This window comes from Bipolaris oryzae (assembly GCF_000523455.1).
Source record: "Bipolaris oryzae ATCC 44560 unplaced genomic scaffold scaffold_34, whole genome shotgun sequence".
NCBI classification, from domain to species: Eukaryota; Fungi; Ascomycota; class Dothideomycetes; order Pleosporales; family Pleosporaceae; genus Bipolaris; species Bipolaris oryzae.
In genome coordinates this window covers 112539-133611 of record NW_006911310.1, presented here as the reverse complement: position 1 = coordinate 133611, position 21073 = coordinate 112539, and the positions used below count along the sequence as shown (strand labels likewise).

Here is a 21073-nt window from a genome sequence, read left to right as displayed (position 1 = left end):
TTACGCTTTCGGAGTGTTCCTTTGATCTTGGGGCTGCAGTGTTTGAGGACTCTCGTTGTCGTCGCCAAATCCTAGATTCTTGAAAGAATCGGGTGCCATAAGATTCCTGTTACCACAAAATATGTGAGCCAAGCACTTTTTTATAAAACTGTCTAATATACTGCAAGAGTGTGGTTGTAGAGCCGGCGGGGCAGTCGACGTACCGGTCCATGCGACAAGAGAGGTATGATTTGGAAAGGTTGCGGCATTCAGGATCGTTGCTTCCCCGGTGGGATTTGATGCATCGTAAATATGACATCATGATGCTTTTGCATTCTCCTGATCAGGTTGTTAGCAGCTGAATCTGGATACGGAGATTATAGACAGGATTGAACGAGCGAGCCAGAATGATAAGGGACAAGTCACAGGAAAACGTACCGTCATGATCAAGAGGGAATGATCCACGTTCGGGTCTACATATTTTTGATTAGTCAAGAAGTTATGCAAGGAAATCATATAACAACACAGTCTCCTATCGGCTTCTTTACCGCTGTAATGTGCGACAGATGCATTGAGGTGCACTTACGGGTTCGGCTTCTGGACTTTTTGTCCCAAGCCCGCTCCACCGAGATTACTCATAGTAGCAACGCAATTGTTTAGCGAAATCGATTGAGTAGATGTAAAACGTATCCAGGACACTACAATGACGCAGGGACGGCGCAGATGGATGTGTACTTTGTGGTGGAGTGAGCTTTGGATAAACTTACTGTAGCGCAATTGACAGGCCGCTGGCCTGTGCGTTGCGACGCTTGCAATCTCGGGATGACGTGCATTGCGCATTCGGGCCGCATGAAAGGTCAACACTCTAAATCAGCCTCTGCAATGCTCTGATTACTGATATTGAGAAGACTGAGGCTGGAATTATGCAAGCCCCAAACCATAGAACGTCTCATCCGCTTACAATGGGCTATGATTCCACCACTCATTCGGCGCTTAGATACAACCAAATATGATCCACCTCACCAATGCCGTGTGATGACAAGCCAGCCTCTCTCCTTGACAGCGTTGAACAGTGCTGCTACCCTTTTCCGCTTAATCCCCTCTCTAGCTGACACATCTTCAATCGCATGCTTACCATCCAAATGCCTCAATAGCATTGGCCAACTTTCTCTTAGCTCTTTTCCCGTTATGCCCCCAAATCCGGCGTCGGTATTTTTGGGAGGGCTTGGATTTGCAGACTCTACCCCAGTCTCTTCAAAAGTCTGCGCAATCTTGTCCAACCATCGGGCCTCAAGAGAAGATGCTTTTTGAGGCGAGAGAATAGTAGTGTGGGTGAAGGATGAGGGATCCATGGGTAGTGGTTTCTCTAGGGGAGAGGTCGGAGAGACGATGGAATTGCGAGACGGAGAGGGAGAAGTAGGCTTCAGGTGCAGTGGCGAGGGTCGATGCGGCCTGACGTCTCGAAGACCAATGTGTGATGGTGATTCGGCTCGTTGGGCTGGGTTGAGCGCAATCGTTGTTTGTTGACTAGTTGTGCTTCCGGCGTCCGAGCCTGTCCGCGCAGAAGAGCTGCGTGTCATTGCTGTAGAAGAAAGTCGTGGGCTCAGAATTGTGCTCGCTTCCATCTCATCTTCTCCATCCCTTCTCGTGCGTCGTAACGGTGATGATGTCCTTACGGAGCTCAAAGACAGTAAGCTGTTACGCTTGTTAGAAAGCAAACTATTCGCGTTTGATTCATTGTCCCCGAGCAATTCTTTACGCGCCTCTTCCGCCTTCTTAATCCGCTCTTCACGATCCATTTCCGTGGCAACTTGAGCTTTGATCTCGGGTGTCACACGCACCCAGGCAAAGGTACGTAACTGTGTCACCCAGCCTCCTCGCATAAGCCAAGCTAGAATCTCCATGTAGGCTTCGCGGTGCTCAGCTGTTGGTATGAAACTTCTGTACGGCCGGGGTGTACCAGAAAGCATGCTCAATATCTTAGGTAAAGTAGGCAAGGTGGGAAAGCGCTGTGAATAGGCAGCAATGGCGGCGGGGAGAACCGTCATGTCGGCGTTTGGACTGACAATGTATGTATCGCGCGGTGACAGTGGTGCGATGAGGCGCGCCCGCCGCCAATAGACGAGGTGACTCGCTATATACTCCATGTCGTGGGCTGAAATGTTGTGTCTTTTTGAGATTTTCAAAAGGGACTTGGTGGGTATGATGTTACGAATGTAAAAGGCTATAGCAGCAGCGTTGCCGGATGCATCCCCACCGAGGTCTTTGATCAATACCTCTGCATCTTCAAGAAGCAGCAAGGCAGCATGTTGTGTCATGGGCGCCTCATCATCCTCGAGGACAACATTCGACGTTGTCAGCCATAAGCCTGGCATTTGTGGCTCCATGGCATTGGGCAGATATGGCGTGGAGTCTGCTTGAGGTATCTGAAACGACGTGTTAAAGGTAGCATCGAAATGGATGTGCGCAATCTTGTCATGCGATATTGCATCAAACATGATTGCGATGGACTTTGCAAGAGGCGACGTATTGACAATCTTGCGCCATGTCTCTGTAAGAGACTCGTTGGTTTCCTTTGCTCGCTGTTTGATGTCGATGATACGCTTTGACTCTTTCCACACATACTGGAAGCGCGCCTCTTCGTACTTGAGCGCCTTTGCATATTTGCGCGTGACGTTGTCATACATTTCCTTGACACGCTGTTGATACTCTAGAACGGGCGGATTCAGCACGAAGACAACATTGAACATGGTCATGTCGGGGTTATTGTCGTGCGTAGTCGAGTTGCTCCGAGTGTCGGACCCAGCTTCTGACGGGGCTGCCGATGGTCCACTAGACATGGAGTCGTGCCCGTAACCAGGCTCGAAGCCTTCTGGATATCTAAACGGCTCAGGAGCTGGCTTTGGGGGTGGTTCGGGAGAATCAGCGCCATCGTCGTCGTCATCGTCGGCAGCGGCAGTGGGTAGGTTCTTTGCCAAATGGATATCTTCTAGCTTCTCCTTGTCTGATCGCTTCTTCTTTTTCCGTTTGAGCTTCTTCCATAGTCCATCCTCTCTTACAAACATGGGCGCGCCGACGAAGACGATGCTTTCAACGCCCAGTTCGAAGCGTCGCTTGTTGTAGTCCTTGCTAGGACTCAGCATCTTCTCCAGCGCGTCCGTTTTGAAGCCCAAAACAGTGTCCCAGTCGTGGTCGCCTCCCCTTCCCCTGTGTTCTCTGCTGCTACTATCACCATCTTCCTCGGCATCTTCCTCGTCAATGGTCTCCTGCTTGCCCCATACGCCAGCGCCAAGCTTGGACCTGTCGCTCACTCGGCCGGTCAGGGTTCTTCCGGAGCCTCGGCCGCCGCTCGTACGACTCCCTATCTCGACATCGTTATCGTCGTCCGAGTCGGTGCTGCTGTCCCAGTCGCTATCTGAGCTGCGCGAATCGCCGCTTACTGTCGACGCGTCGTGACGGAACCAGGCCGGGTCTTTGGCGGCTGCAAGAGCGGCTGCTGATGGCGACAGCGGAGGATAGTGAAAGACGAGACGAGGCCCGAGAGAGCGCGACTTGGTGACGAGGAGGATGGCATGGAGGTTGGACGCCGGTGGCAATGGGACAGCCATTGGGGGAGTTGGAGATAGGCAGGTGCAGCATGCGGGGAAGGAGGCTGCGGAGGGCGTCCGGGAGATCTAGCCCGAACCAGCATGGTCCTTTCACCGTCCCATACCTAGTTACGGGCACGGAAGACACCACCCGCCCACTGCGCGCTCAACAGCATACCACTACATAGAGGCCGATGGGCGTGTTAGGATGAAACTAATTGGCAGAGGTATCCACAGTTTGATGCCTCCGACTGCCAAGATGACCGGTGTAGCTCCGACAGCACGCACAAGCAGAGCAGACGATTCCTTCACTTCAACCTCGGTACATCGGTGACAACGGAACCTCCGACCCTAAACGTCGCTGGTGTGGCCATGCACATGCACATGCACATGTCTTGTTAGAGTGCTCTAGCCACACCAGCGGTGACATTGGCCAATCTCTACACGAGAATTGCGTGGCATGGCGTCAGGATCTACGTGTCCCTCCTCTTCTCCGCCACAACGTCGACCTTGTCTCATTCTCTCCGAGACGTTGACTTGCCAAAAACACTCTGCCTTGCTGTACACTGGTGACAGTTTGGCACCGGCCGTCAATCAATTCCAATTCCGTTTCACTTTTCGCATTGATTCCATCACGGCCGAGCCACTTCTTCCAGGTTGCGCCCCACCTTAGCGCACAGTCGAAGTACCGCCCTGGTCAGAAACGACGAATCACCGCGCGAGACGTTTTCCTTGACGACCGAGGCATCTTTCTCAAGCATCAATAGGTCCCAAAGTATGAGAAGCTACCACTTGGAACGCACAGAGAACCTAGCCACGTTCTAGTGTGTCATTTGGTTAAAGGCGTGCTGTAATTGACATTTTTCTTCTAGTCTTCATCCGTCCTATATACGAGCACACTGTTCACAGCATATCCGCTATATTTGTAACCATACCACTCTCACGACCTTTCGTACCCTTTGTTCCATTTTGCATTTTTGACCTTTTCACTGCATCACCACTTTTGTGTCGCTGAAATGGAGCTTGAACCAATCCCAGGCCCTCCCGGCCTGCCCATTGTTGGCAATACTGCAGATATCGATGCAAACTGCCCCATAATGTCAATGTGCAACTTAACCTTGAAATATGGTAAGTGACATCCCAGAGACCTCGCCGCAGCTTTCCCATGCACAGCCAATGCAAACCGTGGGCAAAGCGAAAAAAAAATCCAAGGAAACCTTGAACTTGTTATATTTCCATACTGCACATGGAACTGCATCGACCGTATCTGGTCATGACAGGATATTGCTATCCAATTTATAAGCAAACAACTGATCATTCCAGGCCCCGTATGGAAGTTTTGGCTGGGCGGCGAGCGAATTGTTGTTGCCGATCAGCGCCATATGCACGAAATTTGCGACGAGGAACGTTTCTCAAAAATCATTGCAACTTCTCTAGAACAGGTTCGCAATGGTGTCCACGACGGACTCTTTACAGCATATGGTCCGCAAGAGAAGAACTGGGGTATTGCACATCGCATACTAATGCCCCAGCTCGGTCCACTCGCTATCCGCAACATGTTCGACGAGATGCATGATATTGCCTCTCAGTTGGTGATGAAGTGGGCGAGACACGGACCTGATCACGTCATAAACGTCACTGACGACTCCACACGACTGACACTGGATACCATTGCCCTGTGCGCCATGGACTATCGATTCAACTCATATTACTCTGAACGCATGCATCCCTTCATCGATGCCATGGCCGACTTTTTGAGAACCAGTGGCGACCGGGCGAGAAGGGATCCCATCTCTCAAATGTTCTACGGTGCAGAGACTCAGAAATACTGGAGAGATATTGAACTGCTGCGCAAGACTAGTCTCGAAGTCATTGAGACAAGGAGAGAAAACCCAACCGACAAGAAAGACCTGCTCAACGGCATGCTCAGTGGTGTGGACCCAAAGACGGGCGAGAAAATGACTGCATGTCAACCATTCCTAGCTGTTCTCAGAAACTTCAACTAACATCAACAGGATGAGAACGTCATTGACAATATGATTACTTTCTTGGTCGCTGGTCATGAAACTACATCAGGACTGCTTTCTTTCACATTCTATTTTCTGCTGAAGAATCCCCAAGCCTACGAAAAGGCGCAGCAAGAGGTGGACGAGGTCATTGGTAAGGGTCCAATCACAGTCGAGCACTTGTCAAAGATCCCATACCTCAACGCGGTGCTTCGAGAAAGTCTGCGCCTACAACCAACCGCTCCTTCTTTCGGAATCACTGCCAAGGAGGACACTACTATTGGAGGCAAATATGCCATCAAAGCCGGTGTTCCCATAGTTACACTGCTCCCAATGGTAAGACAATTTTGCCAATTCGCGGTAGTAGCACAACAGCTAATCTCTCTTGCATCAGTTACATCGTGATCCTGCTGTCTATGGCGAAGATGCAGAGGAGTTCCGCCCAGAACGAATGCTGGATGAGGAATTTGAACGACGCAACAAAGAGTTTCCCGACTGCTGGAAGCCTTTCGGTAACGGCATGCGCGCTTGCATCGGCAGGCCATTCGCTTGGCAAGAAGCTCTCTTGGTGCTTGCTATTCTTTTGCAGAACTTCAACTTCACAATGGACGACTCGTCGTACCAACTCCAGATCAAGCAAACGCTCACCATCAAGCCAAAAGACTTTAACATGCATGCACATCTCCGCAACGGCATATCTCCCACTTCGCTTGAACGATCTCTAGCTTCGTCAAGCATCAATGAATCTGCCTCAGCCAATGGTGGGCCTGTCAAAAAAGCCGCGACTACCAGCGGTAAGCCCATAGCTATCTACTATGGATCCAACACTGGTACTTGCGAAGCACTTGCAAATCGACTAGCTAGCGATGCTGCAAACCATGGCTTCAAGGTAGATGTGGTAAACACCTTAGACACTGCTCGCGATAATCTCCCTACCGATAAGCCTGTCGTTATTGTGACACGATCTTACGAAGGAGCGCCCGCTGATAATGCTGCACATTTTGTCAACTGGGTGGGCACACTCAAAGAAAAAGAACTTGAAAATGTCTCATATGCCGTTTTCGGATGCGGCCACCGCGACTGGGCAAAGACTTTCCACAAGATTCCCAAGTATCTCGATGCTACCTTGGAGGAGCGAGGTGCTACCAGACTAGTGCCAATGGGTAGCACTGACGTCGCAGCTGGCGACATCTTCACTGATTTCGAGACATGGGAAGATCAAGTCTTGTGGCCTGCCTTGCGCGAAAAGTATGGCTCTACAGAGGCGGATGCCGAGAGCTCTTTGGAGACGACACTCGATGTCGAGGTCACTGCACCAAGATCGTCCACCCTCCGCCAAGATGTTCGTGAGGCTCGTGTTGAGGAGGTTGAGGTTCTTTCCAGCTCTGATTCCACAGAGAAAAGGCATATTGAGATCAGTCTGCCGTCTGATATGACGTACTCCGCAGGCGATTATCTCGCCGTCTTACCTCTCAACCCCAAGGAGAACATCCACCGCGCGATGAGGTACTTTGGCCTCACTTGGGACTCAATGCTGACAATCAATTCCGCTGGTCCTACTATCCTCCCAACCGATACCCCTATTAGCGCTACCGACGTTTTCGGAGCATATGTTGAACTTGCACAACCCGCTAGCAAACGCAATGTCCAAGCCCTCATCGAAAGCACCCGGGATGAGGCTGAGAAGAAGGAGCTCACTCGTCTTGCAGACGAAGCCTTTGGCTCAGAGATTACCGCGAAGCGAGTTTCGGTACTAGATCTCCTAGAGCGCTTCCCATCCACGAAGCTGCCCCTCGGTATCTTCCTCAAGATGCTACCGCCTATGCGTGTTCGACAATACTCCATTTCATCTTCACCACTGTGGAACTCGAACCACGTCACATTGACTTACTCAGTAGTTGACCAGCCAGCCCTTAGCGGACACGGACGGTATGTGGGTGTAGCAACAAACTACCTCGCCAACCTCGTGCCGGGTGACAAACTCCATGTCAACGTACGCTCTTCCAACCAGGCTTTCCATCTCCCCAAAGACTCACAGAATGTTCCCGTCATCATGATCGCCGCTGGCACTGGTCTGGCACCCTTCCGAGGTTTCATCCAGGAACGTGCCGCTCAAGCAGCAGCAGGCCGCAAGCTAGCTCCCGCAATTCTGTTTTACGGTTGTCGCTCACCCTCCGTCGACCTCATATATGGTGACTTGCTCAAGCGCTGGGAGGCCATGGGCGCAGTCTCTCTTCGTCTCGCCTACTCACAGCAACCCGAAGAGACACATGGCTGTAAGTACGTCCAGGACCGCATCTATCACGATCGCACAGATGTTGTCGAGCTCTTCAACTCTGGTGCCAAGGTATTCGTATGCGGGTCTCGTGGTGTTGGTGATGGAGTGCAGGAAACGCTGATCAAGATCGCGAAGGAGACGATTGGAGAGAAGGAAAATAGAGAGGTGGATGATGCAAAGGCCAAGGAGTGGTTCGAGGGTCTGCGCAACGAGAGACTTGCAACGGATGTTTTTGATTAAGCTAGTGGAGGCTGAACAATTGCTAGATAATCAGCTTCTTTTAGCAATTTAATATACATTGAAATCGATAAAGAAAGGGCATACTAAATGTGTATAGTCTATCTTGTCCTTTGGCACTATCAACTTGCTCTCCAAGTAGTAAAACAAAGCTTTCTTGGTCTTTTTGATATCAAGCCTTGCTCCTGTTTGGCTGCGAATCGTTGCAACCACTGTTTCAGACTCTCATGTGCATTTATAACTACAAAGTACAGGCGCAATACACTCACTAAAGGCGGTGTAGATACGTGTCAAGTAGTTCACTGGGGCTGTGAAAAGGTCGTCGCTTTGAACTTTTAGCAATTAAACACTGAAGAGTCTATTGTTGCAGCCTGCATTAGCTGCATCTTCCCAATAGAAAGCGGCCAATTATAAGCGAGCAGTGGCCTTGTGGCGTTGGCTGGCCCCCAATTCCTAGGTGCCATCATGAGCGCTCATGATTGTCAGCCGCACGCCATGGCGCGAGGTTGGACAGCTCCAAGCCTACACGCATCGTGGCGTTGCATATATCCTGCTGTGGCACGGAAAAACCCGTCCCCCCGCATTTTTATACTGAATTTGATTCAGACTTCATTTCCTTCTGTGATGCTACAATGTACCAAGCACATATGTCGAAGCGACCAGAGGCGCAACTGCAGCCTTTCCTGACGCATGATGGAAATCACATCGACGGGACGGCTCAAGAGGGAAAAGAAACACAGAAATGGCGGAAGAGCTTGTATATGTTTATCGCACTGGGACTCGCAGTCCTCTGTATCAATACCGGCTTCCTAGTTTGGGCACTGCGCACAAAAGGCGCAACGAACGGCATTGGCATACTCTACGAAGCGACCTGTGATTATACCAAGAAGGTCAACATTGGCGTACATTTGCTCATCAATATTTTGAGCACCGCAATTCTGGGTGCGAGCAATTACTGCATGCAATGTCTTTCGGCCCCCACCCGACCCGAGGTCGAAGACGCACATCGCAAGGGAAGCTGGCTCGACGTCGGTATACCCAGTATGGGAAATATCATGTCTTCTAGCTTTGGGGCGCGCAAGAAGATGTGTTGGTGGATTCTCGGATTGTCTTCGTTTCCCTTGCATCTTTGGTAAGTAGTATGGATGATCAAACTCGTCAACATACGCACTGACGCTTGATAGCTACAACTCGGTAGTCTTCATGTCCACCTCAGCCCAGACATACGGAGCCTTCGAATTTGGCCCCGAGACAAAGGCCGCAATTGAGAATGGCACTTTCAATGGCACAATGAACACTACTAGTGCGGGAGGTTATTATAGCAACCCATATGTCTACGGTCAAGTGTACGCAGAAGCTTTCAAAGCAGGGCGGCTTGAGAACCTTACACTCCGCGAGTGCATCGATGATTACAGTGCCACTTTCCAATCAACAAGAGGTAATGTCTTTCTCGTCGTTGACGAAGGCGTCATGGGAGCCGACGAGATATACGGCACATTCAACTACATCCAGCGCAGTGGTACATGCTCGGCAGACACGGGCACGTCATGGATCTACAGACAATTCGAAAATGAAGCCGGTGAGTGTTTCCAACAGCAAGCCGGTCGCTTCTTGCCTCGGCTACAGGATGATCCGTCGATATGGGCACCGTTTGCTGGTCACCCAGTGCGAAGTTGCCTCAGTGAGCCCACGGGCCCGACATGCAAGTTGAGCTTCAGTGTTCATCTCATGTTGATAGTCATTGCGTTCAATGTGGTGAAGATATCTGCCATCTTGATCGGCCTCTTCACTCTTCGCAACGACCCGATGTTAACAGTTGGAGATGCGGTGGCATCGTTTCTTCGCGAGCCAGACACAGTAGCGCAAAACATGTGTCTTGTGTCCCAGCAAAATATCCACACCGCAGGAAAAGGATGGCCGGCACAACAACAACCAAGGGCATTTACAATGAGCTCCGGCAGATGGTCTTCAGCAGTCAAGAGAGGAAAGCGATGGACCGTCCGTCTCGCGTAAGCATCTCCTTATCCTCCTCTTCTTCCCAACATATCACCCGGACTAACTCCCGCACCACAGCCTCTTCACAGGCATCAGCGTCCTAATCTTCCTCTTCTTCTACGCCTACATATCCATCCGCGGCGACAACAGCCTCCGCAGCATCCTAGGCATCGGCCTCGGCAACGTCGATCCCCGCACCATCGTCCAAGACGGCACCGCCTCTTCCGGCCTCACAGGCGTCTTCTCAAACGTCTTCGTAGCCAACTCCCCGCAAGTAATCATCTCCTTGATCTACTTCTCCTACAATGCGGCCATCACGTCTATGCTACTGGGAGACGAGTGGTCTGCGTTCTTTACTCGGTATAAGCCGTTGCGTGTTTCGACGAGTCGACGCGGACACCAGCGCAGTACGTATTTTCTGCAGCTTCCATATCGGTACGCGCTGCCACTGCTGGGATTCTCGACGCTGCTGCATTGGTTGGCGTCGCAGAGTCTGTTTGTGGTGTCGGTCGAGTTGTATAATATGCATGGCGTGCATAGTACTAGGCTTGGGGTATGCGAGCATTGGGATCCGGAGCTCGTTTTACCGAATGGCAAGACGTACAGTGGTAGCTGTGGAGAGGATTTTATCTCACTCTCGTTTTCACCATTGGGTATTTTGTTGTCGCTGATCGTTGCTGTTGTTTTGGTGATCGGTATGTTCATCTTGGGGAGGAAGAAGCTGAGTCCTGCGCCCATGGTGGGATCGTGTAGTGCTGCCATCGCTGCGTCTTGTTATGCAAGGCCGTATGAAAGTGAGCCCTGGGAGAAGGAACTCAAGTGGGGTGCTTTCACGCTACATGGTGACGAGCAGTATTTTGGTATGCCGCACTGCGGTCTCTCGAGTCTTGAGGTTTCTCAGCCTATTGCTGGACAACTATATGCTTAGTGCTGGTATGGATATCATGACATATGACTGGAACATTTGGAACACTATTGTTTTACGAGAAAGTATTTGCAAAGGGGTAATTTTCATTTTGACACTGCAAGAGTTCACAGGCTTGCCTGAGGAAACTTCGAAAAACATATCGATATTTCATAGAGAGTAATTCGTATATAGGAATATAATTTCTAGGGAACTAACTTCAATATGAACAAAACTAATGGACCGGCTAAAGCTTTGAAAAGTTGATACGAGAAAACTTTGAAGAAAGTCCTGGACTTGAAGTACCTTAGGGAAGATGGTCAGCGGGCTGGTGATGCCAGTATTTATATGTGCGGGTCGGCCCGATTAAAGTTGTGACTACATTTGTTACCGGGACACCGAAGGGAAAATGCCGAACCACCTAAACCCCGGCATTAATTATATGGCTACATGAACAAGTTTCCCGCTAGTAATATTATTATTCTTCGAGTTGTGGAAATACCTGACTGGGAGATGATGCCTCTTTCCACAAAACTCACATCAAAGAAGTAACATCAATGATGATTGAAGAAAGAAGATTTACAACCCACCATGTCTGATGCACCCGAAGCACCGGATTCATGGATCACCGTAGAATACCTGGGTCGACTCGCCATTCTAATCATCAACCGCCCCCATAAGCTCGGCGCCTTGACAAAAGACGGGTTCTACCTCTTGACCCAGCGCCTGCGAGAAATAGATACACACGACGAAGTCTTCATCACCATCCTCACCGGAACCGGAAGATTCTTCAGCGCGTAAGCCTCGCCCACCCCTTACTCTCCACACCCCTACTAACCCATTCGCTCCAGTGGCGTAGACGTCTCAACCAGCCGGCCCGTCGAGCCCGGCACCGACATCTGGCGCGATTCCCTCAGGGAAACGGTGTCCCACACGCTCAACTCCACCGAAGCATTTTACACGCATTCCAAGATCCTGGTGACGGCTCTGAATGGCCCTGTTGTTGGTATCGCGGCGGCGCTGATTTCGTTTTCTGATTTCATATTCTGCGCGCCCCACACTTACCTGCTTACCCCTTTTACGAGCCTTGGGCTTATCGCTGAAGGCGGCGCTTCAGTGGGGTTTGTGCGGCGTATGGGGGTAACTAGGGCGACGGAGGCGCTGCTTACAAGTCGGAAGATACTGGCAGATGACCTGCTAGCGTGTGGCTTTGTCAATAAGATCTTTGAGGATTGCGGTGAAGGCGAGGATGAGAAATTAAGGGAGCGGGTTATTGCACATGTTGATGAGATTTTGGGGGAGCATCTTGTGGGATCGAGCTTGCTTGAGACGAAGAAGTTTCTTCTGATGGGGATGAAGGGGCAGATTGATCAGAGTTTGGTAGCGGAGTTGATGGGGGGGCTGAAGAGGCAGGTCTTGGGGATTCCACAGAGGGAGTTTGAGAAGATTAGGACGGGGGAGAAGAGACATAAGTTGTAATACCAGCTCGTCGTTTTGAGAAAATGGTTACAAGTTTGTTCATGTAAGCCTGTTTGTATTTGTCTCCATGATTATTGTCAAGAAGTGGACCTAGTTCCGCTGGATTAGTCTCTATCCCTCCCTTCAGTGACCTTACCCTTACTCTAGAAAGCTGCATGGTGAATGATAACAAGATCCCCGTGTGATACATAGCATCAGATCCTAATATCGTCGGACCTAATTGCAAGCCCCTGATAAATTTCGGCATGCACTTTGAAGGCATGTGGACTTCACTCCGCGCTAAGCTGCGGCCCGACACCATCCGCAAAACGCTACTCCAGGCCCATGACTGGACGGGCAGAGAGGCCCTTGCAGACGGACTTGTCAACGCTATTACTCCCATAGGTAAGATGTTTAATGCAGCGTTGGAGCTAGCGCGGAAGCGGGCACCCAAGGCTAAGACGCGCGTCTATAGTGTTTTGAGAGCTAAATGATACGGGGAATACGACATGGGCTTTTGCTTTGATTCGCTATCTGGATTCACGCGAACACGAATATGGAGACTATTACGAAGATTCAAGCAGCGGTCTTTTAGGCTGGGGTTGAAATTTTAAACAAGGCTATGGATCAACAAAGGGGCGAAACAGCTTTGTGTTTGAAAAGGCGACATGATATGCAATATTGTACAAAGTTTTGGAACTGATTTGCGTTTTCTCCTTTCACTGAGATGTGAATATCATGGAGTATGAGCATCCACGTTCGCCGCACTATCTTTACGCGTCCACCTGCTCCAATTGGACACGGTTCTCGTCATTCCGCTCTCGCCGTTCTTGTTTTGCGGATCCGTAGATGAAACCGAGCTCTCTGCAGTCTTTGGCGGTGATTCCAGTCCAGGAAGTTCGTGAGAATCTGGTATAGTTGCCAACATAACCTGCCCTGGCCTGTTCTGGCGCGATTCCCAAGATTCGCCTTTATGGGTAAAGTGGTGGATTAGGGGCCGGATGGTGGCGAGGTTGGCGGCGCAGATGGAGACACCGACTTCGATTGTGGACCACATGGAGATTTCGACGGTTGCGTCTGTAGAGGGTAGAGTGGTTAGGATTGACTGTAGTGTGTGTTTTATCATCGTTTGCTTACATAGAAAGTCTGGGTTTTTGAAGTTGGCAACGTAGGGCATTCGCACGAGGGCAGCGTAACTTGCACTGTTTTTGTTGTTAGTCTAAGTAGTTCTTGCAAAGAGCTTTCTTGACTTACATGCATGCCAGACCCAGAAATGGCGCTGTCAAAACCTTTGTGCGGCGGTCAATTTGCAGTTTCCAGATGAGCGCTCCGACCAAGATGCCCCAAGCTATGTCTGTTCCAGCAGTGACAGCTCCATAAAAGTATGTGGCTATTATCATGATTTCGATGTCAAGGCACTTTCCATTAATATCTCCTTGTAAGCGCGTCCAGAAAAAGCTGACTGGCATGCACTGGAAAACACTGAGGAAGAAGAAGCCGAAGCCGACCACTGCGGCGAGTATCGTGATAGCATAGGTCGTGATACGGAAGACTGGCTTGCTGCCTGTGGCTCTAAGGAAGAAAAAACCAGCGGATATTTTGGCCAAGGTGATTGAACATGCGTATGCCAGGAAGCATAGCCACCAACACTAGATGGAGAGTCAGATACTGGCGTGATTTTGGGAAAACCATATACTTACACGCATAGCATGCACTGAGTCGGTTACAGATATTTCCGAAGTTCGTCGACCAGTTCCATAGTGGATGCCTGTCAACAAAGTCCCAGTGTACCACATGTGCATGATCTAGTAAACCGTAAGTACGATGACGAAGTGGCAAAGGATTTCAAACTGTGCAAACATACAAACGCAAGAGTGATGAACGTATCATCAGAACCCCAGGCCTTAACGATACGCACACGAACGAAGCAGCGGAGCGCAAAAGTAACGATACCCAGCGCACCTAGGAAGGCGCAGGGTATTCTGAGTTGCTGGGGAAGCGGGAGACCCATGATGTCGAGTAGTTGTTGGTAGCAGAATAACGCTAGATTGTGGAACGAATTCAGCACCACCAGGTTTTATAAAGGAGTCTCTCGTTAAAAGGGCATCTTGAAGTCGTACTGCCGGTGGCGACTCAGCTGCTACCTGGCATAAGGTTTGCGCGGGCCTCCTTAGATCACCCACGCGACGGGACGGAACACTATCCACAGGCGATCGCCCCCGTTCTGCCTGGCCCCTGCGACATGCAGCTGGCTAGTTACAGGCTTGATTTATCCCCATGTTTTTGGTGCACATAATGACATTATGGCCTGACACATGTGTACCAGAGCTGAGCCTTTTACTATACTGGTACGACCCTTCCGTCCGCCGAGGGCCCCTTCCGATAGACGCTTGCTTTTTCTGGCCGGGCCTCCACATGTGTCGGATAAGACAAGCTGTTGGCGAACTACTTACTCGTACAATTAATTCTTGGTTCGGCACCAGGGATTAAGTCCTGGCTATGCTTAGATCGACGGATTGATGGCCTAGAACAGCAGCGTTTGCGCATCTCCTTCCATCTAGGTGGCAAATGCTTCGTGGTTGAGTGCCTGCAAGACGATCACGCAAGAAAAGGGGAATCAGGTTCTCCGATCTTCTTTCGCTTGCAATGCTCATGTTTCAAAGCGCAATTACGCAAGTTGGCATGCCACGAAATTACATGCCTCGTATACATGTCTGAAAGTTGGCACTACCAAACTACTCCACACGACCTAAAGGCTACTCCAAATCATGTTGCTCATGCTGCACCGTGCAAGCGGGGAGCGGGTAGCGGACGGCTGTCAAAACCGATCGCTATCACTACCATGACTAGCCGCTGATCCTTGTGCAATCATCCCATTGCGCCTGAGTCAGGGACTAGGGTTGCCACCAGTTGTTCGACTAAGACGCCTCACAGTTAACTATACGCAGAGCAGAGAGATTGGCCATTCGTCACCAGCTAGAACTCGTGGGTATTGGACCACTGCCTTTCTCTCCGCGGGCACTAGTAACAGCTTCGTCGTGGTCGTCATTGCGTCGTCACGGCACTCGCTTCACGCTATGGAAATACTAGTGATGCCACCAGCCAAAAACAATATGGGAAAACTCAACAGGATTATTTGCGCAGTTATCGTACATCACTGAGTCTCTGTATAATATTGTGCAAGCCTTGATTCAGTCCACGTCGCAGGTATGTAGGTATACGAGATAAGAAGATTAGTGTGATAGACCAAAATACTCCAAACTGAAAAACCAGCCAAGATGTCTATTAATTTACTAAAAGCACGGAGCCATGTGCCCAAGGTGCTGGAACAAACGTTGATAACTACCAAACCCTATCGTCTAAAATTATTGGAGTCAACGGCACATCTGTATATGTGTGCTCGTGCCCCTGCCCCCACATTTCCAACTCTACAAAACTTACTACGCACCTTCTCGCTTCCAATGCGAGTATTCTATAGGCGGGGAAGCCATGCAAGGTACCGTAGTCTCAGCTAATCACTTCGGCAAATGTAAGTATGTGCCCCCAATAGCGACCTACAGCAGCCTGGGCCCTTTTTCAATATTCATCTCGATGCAATATCACGTTGCATGAGTGACTCAATCTAGCTTCTGTAGCTGTATCACAACGAACCTCTATTTCCCCAAGACGATGGAAAAAAATGGAATGTGATTGCAACATCGTTATGGAACATACGAGGGATTGCTGATCTTCGGACATACGAACAACTCCGCTGACATAACACGCAATAACCCGCCCATCGGTGGGGAGCGCATCCGCCTTTCCGTATATGGTAAAGCCAATCATCCCGACAAACATGTGCGCGCACTGATCCATTCTTTGCGTGTATTGATGTTCTAGGCGAGGATCATCAGGAGACGGAGGGTCACGGATGCAAGAATTCAGGCTTTTGGGTCGGCAAACCTGCATTGATATTCTCCGGCTAGCATGACAGCACTAGATGCATTTACCCCATTGGCGAGAAATTCAGGCAATAGCCTCAGATTCTTAGTCGAAAGCTATTCACGTTGGTACTTTTGGTAAGTTTTTTGTATCTGGGTTCAGTTTCCACATTCCAAGATCTTCATCGTGTGTAAAGTCTGTGTCTGCGTAGCGAGACACCCTGGGTAACGAGACGCTTGCGACGCTCCTATGGTAATATCACTGCAAATCATTAAGTTTACGAAGTTATGCATACAATCCTTCAACTTTCAGGCAATTGAAACTGTTCTAGAACTCGATGCTTTCATGGTCTCGACAACTACCCGGGGCTTGCGAATGTCGTTGCGTTTGAGGTCTGTTACCTTTAAATACCACCCGTTATGCTAACATCAACCAAGCCGGACTGTTCTCCGTTCCTTTAGTCAAAAGCAAAGATCCCAATGTGTTTCATAGGAGCTTATATAGTCGAAGTAAGGAACAATTTTCAGCAATACAGGGCTAAATTCCATGCACCCAACGCGTTCGAAGTGCTGCCCTTTATCATGTACAACTAAGACAAAGATGTCTTCATAAGGCCCGAGCTCGGAAACGTCTTGGTATCTGCCTATGACTATGCCTAATAAACTGCCCCGGTCGAGATCTGGCGCGAAGTTCTGCTGTGCATCATTGCCCTTCTCGTAGGTCTTGTACAATGAAGACAAAGGGATTCGGAGAGTCCGTTCATCGTTTTGAAATACAGCGAAATACCCAGAGATATTGGGAAAATGGCCCATTTTGGATCGATATCTCTCCATCCAGTCGCCTGCCCCTTCAGGCATATATTGGATGGTCATAGGTATCGTCCAAGCTTCGACATGAATAAATTTGCTAGACGAATTACTTAGTTCCTGCTCTAGTGATGCGTCGTTATACTCATCCATATCTGAAAGCAACCCATCATGGTTCTCCATGAAAACCCTCGGTCGGCTTTCGTTTTTGAGTTGAAGCCCTTTTTTGCATAATGAATTGCTGTATATAAACGGAGAGGTCCATCCCGCCCAGCTCCACGTAGGAAAGTGGGTTCGCCTAGTTCCCGATGCAGTATTTCTCCAGGAAAGTCCCGCAGCGAAAGCCTCACTCCTACGTTGTGCTGGGTTTGATCTTCCAAATGGTCCTGCAATTACCGCTGGCATAATTGGAACACCCAGAACTTGGCGCACAGGGAACTCCTTTTTCTTGAAGTTGTTGAATACCCCTTCAAAAGCACATATAGCATCAGCTTCAACAGATAGCTCCCTTCCACTGTATGCCCTCAAATGATCGCAAATTGTCCAGGGACGATCCTCAAAGGGGCTGGCTCCGTCGAAGATACTGAAACGGTTGATCTGTTGAAAACTGTCCACTGTCTCATACGCAATAGTACCCCGACACTGGTAGTAGACTTGTTAAATTGTGAAGACCAGACGTCTAGTGGAGAAAAAGCTCTCTTGATAAGTCCACGCGCGTTGTATCCATTTAGAGGTTTTGATGGTCTCCCGTGGGTTCGGGAGAATTGACACAAGGCACGTTCCTTTGATCCAAGCTTTCTTTTGGGGATCTCTGGATGTTCCGATCCCAGGCAAGCCAAAATATGGATCAGTACCGGCTGCAGCAATTATAGTTATGAACGCATTCTGATATATGAGATCCATCTGCTGAATTTGGATATGTTTCTCAGTATCGTCATCTTGGTTGATACAATACCTATCGATCCAAATGTATCGAAGACCCAGCTCTTTGGTGACTTTCAAAGCATCTTCGATAGTCTGCGGCAGGGTTGTGGGAAGCTCATTATGAATAGACCGATCCTTATTGCCGAACCCGTTCGTACCCCATACCTAGCTGAGCGTGGAATACTTAGTTGATGGTAATGCTTTTATGATTCGTCGCTGTTCGCAGTCAATCAACTTCAGGTCTTTTAGGTCCGAAGTTGATGAGGTGGCTTGGACGCACTGGTTCGTATGCTTTCCGATGCACAATCTCATCCAGCCTCGAATAATGCCGAAGTCGATTGATCTTGCATCAATCGAACGAGCACGCAGTGAAGCTATGTGAAAAGTTGACTCTGATGTTATTGAAGATGCGATAAATCCACTGTAGTCTCCTTTGAACCTCGCTGGGGCCCAAGACCTTGCTTGCCAGCATTTACTGGCTACAGCTAGCACAGATCCAGCACCGGAGTCACACCCTATTGGAGGACCCGATGAGTATAAAGCATACTCGTCGTCTTCAAGGTTTTCGCCATTCCGTATCTTCACCGCATAGAAAAGGCGACATAATGGACATGGCGACAACTCGGTCTCTGGCCCAAGTTTTCCGAGATCCATCAATTTGTTCCCTGTTGATTTGCCCTTCCAATCAACAAAAAGTTTTTCAACATCAATACATGAACACCTGGAACATAGAGTATCCTGTTTTCGACGTGCTGCTTCTGGATGTGATTGGGGGGTGGCCTCGTTATCCGAACATCCCGCAGCCGGTGCGGCAACAAATCGCTGTCGCTTTTGTGAAGATGCTATTTCGGATGCATCTGATGATTGTATTCGTTTCATGATTTATTGAGATTCTTGGAGGTGAGATACAGCAGTCTATCTGCGGCGTAGGAGTGAAGATGGATGAAAAATAATGGCTGTCGCGTTGATTTAACGACATCGGTAGTGTTACGTACTATATCCTATCGGATGAAAGCGTCAAAGTCCGATCCAATTGCGCAGTGTAGTTTTCTAGAACGGTAGACAGGTCTCAGCCTAGTTCTCTCATTCTGTACGACCTGCTTGTTGGTGTTCGGTTTGCCACGTATGTGCTGCCTAAGTGGCGTGCATGAACGTCTTATACATACATGCAAGTGGGAAGATGCCCGGCCCGCCTTACCTCTAACCTTGCCTCCGGAATAGGAAGACTGTATTCTATATTGGTTCGTGAAAAGGGTGTAAGGGGTGTATTGTAGGATTGATCTTGGACTTCTCAGTGAGATGCTGCTTGTCTACTATTTGCGTTAGTAAGCTACAATGGAAAAGCACTGCCACACCGGCAGTGCCTTTGACAACACTGAAGGCTGTACCTCCTCACGAAGGAAGAAGTGGCACGGGCCATTTTGATCTTTTCTACAAAGCGAAATTCTCGTGACAGTTTATCTATATTATACGATATAAGCTGGCGGTATTTGAGCAAAGAGCATAAGTAAGCTTTCTGCGCACTTAAGGCCGATAGAAGGCAGGTGATGGGGTGGCTATTGCACTACGCTCTTATATTGCACGGTATCTCTAGCATATACTGAGAAAATATTTTTTTCTAAGTTTCATAGAAAGTGTCGTTGTGAGAAGCAAAAACTATAGCGTCTCATTAAGCAGAGTGTCTCGATATTTACTGACGAACGTGAGCGCCCCACTTATACATCAATCTCGAACCACCATCACTACCACCAACGTTACAAAACCCCTGCACATTAAACTCGCTGTCATCCAGACATGCCCCTGGGAACTCAGTGTTCAGCAGTCAAACTTAACACGTAACCACAACGATCTAACTCCATGGCGACGCTCAGCGCGTAGTCTTGGCAAAAATAAGGCAACATCCAAAGTAACCTTCCTACACCCATCATAACCTCGCGCAACCCGTCTTCTACAAACACCCTTAAAAAATGCTAGACCTGGCCTCCCGCCGCAAAATCTGCGAAGAAACAATCTTGCGCTCCGCCTCGCTCGCCTCCTCTCTTCCCACTGGCACCCTCACCAGCACCTTCATCCCCTCTCAACTCCCACCCCTCCTCAAATCCTCTCCTTCCTACCCAAACCTCTCTCTCCACCCCATCCAGATTCTCAATAGCGACGCATTCGCCCTAGCCCGGCGCTTCCAAACAACTCCCCCACACCCATCTTCCACAGCCACCCCGAAAATCGGTGTCTTGAACTTAGCCTCAGACCAGGAACCGGGGGGCGGCTGGCGCTACACCCTCTCCCGGACGCAAGAAGAGGCGCTGTGTTACTCGTCGACGCTATATGCCACGCTGCGCCCCGAATGGTATCCCTGGCCCAACACGGGCCCGGGTTCGTGCGCGGGAATCGTGTCACCCGGTGTAGTCGTGTATCGGGATACGCTAGATCGGGACTTGGCGGAGTTGAAGGAGGAGGAGCGGTTCAGCGTTGTGGTTTTGACGGTTGCGGCGCCGAGGTTTCCGCGGGTAAACGGGGATCGGAGTGAGTTTGCGGATGAAGCCGAACTGGGGGATTTGAGGGAGAAGATTGTGCTTGTGCTGAGGATGGCGGCGCAGCAGGGGGTTACGAGGTTGGTGCTGGGTGCGATGGGGTGTGGGGCGTATGGGTGTCCGCCGCGGGCGGTGGCGAGGGAGATGAAGGAGGTGCTTGGAAGAGAGGAGTTTGAGGGGTGGTTTGAAGTTGTGGGGTTTGCGATTTATGCGGTGGGAGTGGCGGGACGGAGGAATTTGGAGGTTTTTAAGGAGGTGTTTGGGGTGGAGTAAAGAGGGTTGTCGGATTGATGGTGACTGTGAATAGTTGCATATATACGGGGAGTGACGATGCTGAGAAGCTTGTTAAGCAAGCTTGAGTTCAAAGCATAATCACGGAGTAAAGTAAATACAGGAGAAGATAAACTACCACTCAACCAGCCAACCCCCTCACATCACCTCACTCTT

General features: G+C 49.7%; 7 protein-coding genes across 7 annotated transcripts; 4 read left to right on the top strand and 3 right to left on the bottom strand.

Annotated features, from left to right (window-relative positions):
- COCMIDRAFT_89980 (uncharacterized protein) lies at positions 1-3587 on the bottom strand (the record flags this gene model as incomplete). Its single annotated transcript, XM_007687839.1, has 3 exons — positions 1-106; positions 204-318; positions 1115-3587. The coding sequence occupies 3 exons, from the start codon at positions 3585-3587 to the stop codon at positions 1-3; spliced, it is 2694 nt and encodes an 897-aa protein (XP_007686029.1).
- Positions 3588-4582: 995 nt separating this feature from the next.
- Positions 4583-8090, top strand: COCMIDRAFT_35012 (uncharacterized protein; the record flags this gene model as incomplete). Its single annotated transcript, XM_007687813.1, has 4 exons — positions 4583-4694; positions 4890-5530; positions 5582-5908; positions 5967-8090. The coding sequence occupies 4 exons, from the start codon at positions 4583-4585 to the stop codon at positions 8088-8090; spliced, it is 3204 nt and encodes a 1067-aa protein (XP_007686003.1).
- A 644-nt stretch (positions 8091-8734) lies between these two features.
- Positions 8735-11010, top strand: COCMIDRAFT_35011 (uncharacterized protein; the record flags this gene model as incomplete). Its single annotated transcript, XM_007687812.1, has 4 exons — positions 8735-9219; positions 9272-10096; positions 10161-10621; positions 10703-11010. The coding sequence occupies 4 exons, from the start codon at positions 8735-8737 to the stop codon at positions 11008-11010; spliced, it is 2079 nt and encodes a 692-aa protein (XP_007686002.1).
- A 567-nt stretch (positions 11011-11577) lies between these two features.
- COCMIDRAFT_35010 (uncharacterized protein) lies at positions 11578-12465 on the top strand (the record flags this gene model as incomplete). The annotated part of the gene is made up of 2 exons (XM_007687811.1): positions 11578-11783; positions 11838-12465. 2 exons carry the CDS (start codon positions 11578-11580, stop codon positions 12463-12465), a joined length of 834 nt encoding a protein of 277 aa, XP_007686001.1.
- Positions 12466-13180: 715 nt separating this feature from the next.
- COCMIDRAFT_89982 (uncharacterized protein) lies at positions 13181-14455 on the bottom strand (the record flags this gene model as incomplete). Its single annotated transcript, XM_007687838.1, has 5 exons — positions 13181-13521; positions 13582-13646; positions 13699-14093; positions 14145-14249; positions 14369-14455. 5 exons carry the CDS (start codon positions 14453-14455, stop codon positions 13181-13183), a joined length of 993 nt encoding a protein of 330 aa, XP_007686028.1.
- A 475-nt stretch (positions 14456-14930) lies between these two features.
- Positions 14931-15098, bottom strand: COCMIDRAFT_90059 (uncharacterized protein; the record flags this gene model as incomplete). Its single annotated transcript, XM_007687837.1, has 1 exon — positions 14931-15098. One exon carries the CDS (start codon positions 15096-15098, stop codon positions 14931-14933), a length of 168 nt encoding a protein of 55 aa, XP_007686027.1.
- Positions 15099-20062: 4964 nt separating this feature from the next.
- On the top strand, positions 20063-20899 carry COCMIDRAFT_3569 (uncharacterized protein; the record flags this gene model as incomplete). Its single annotated transcript, XM_007687786.1, has 1 exon — positions 20063-20899. The coding sequence occupies one exon, from the start codon at positions 20063-20065 to the stop codon at positions 20897-20899; it is 837 nt and encodes a 278-aa protein (XP_007685976.1).
- Positions 20900-21073: the final 174 nt, after the last annotated feature.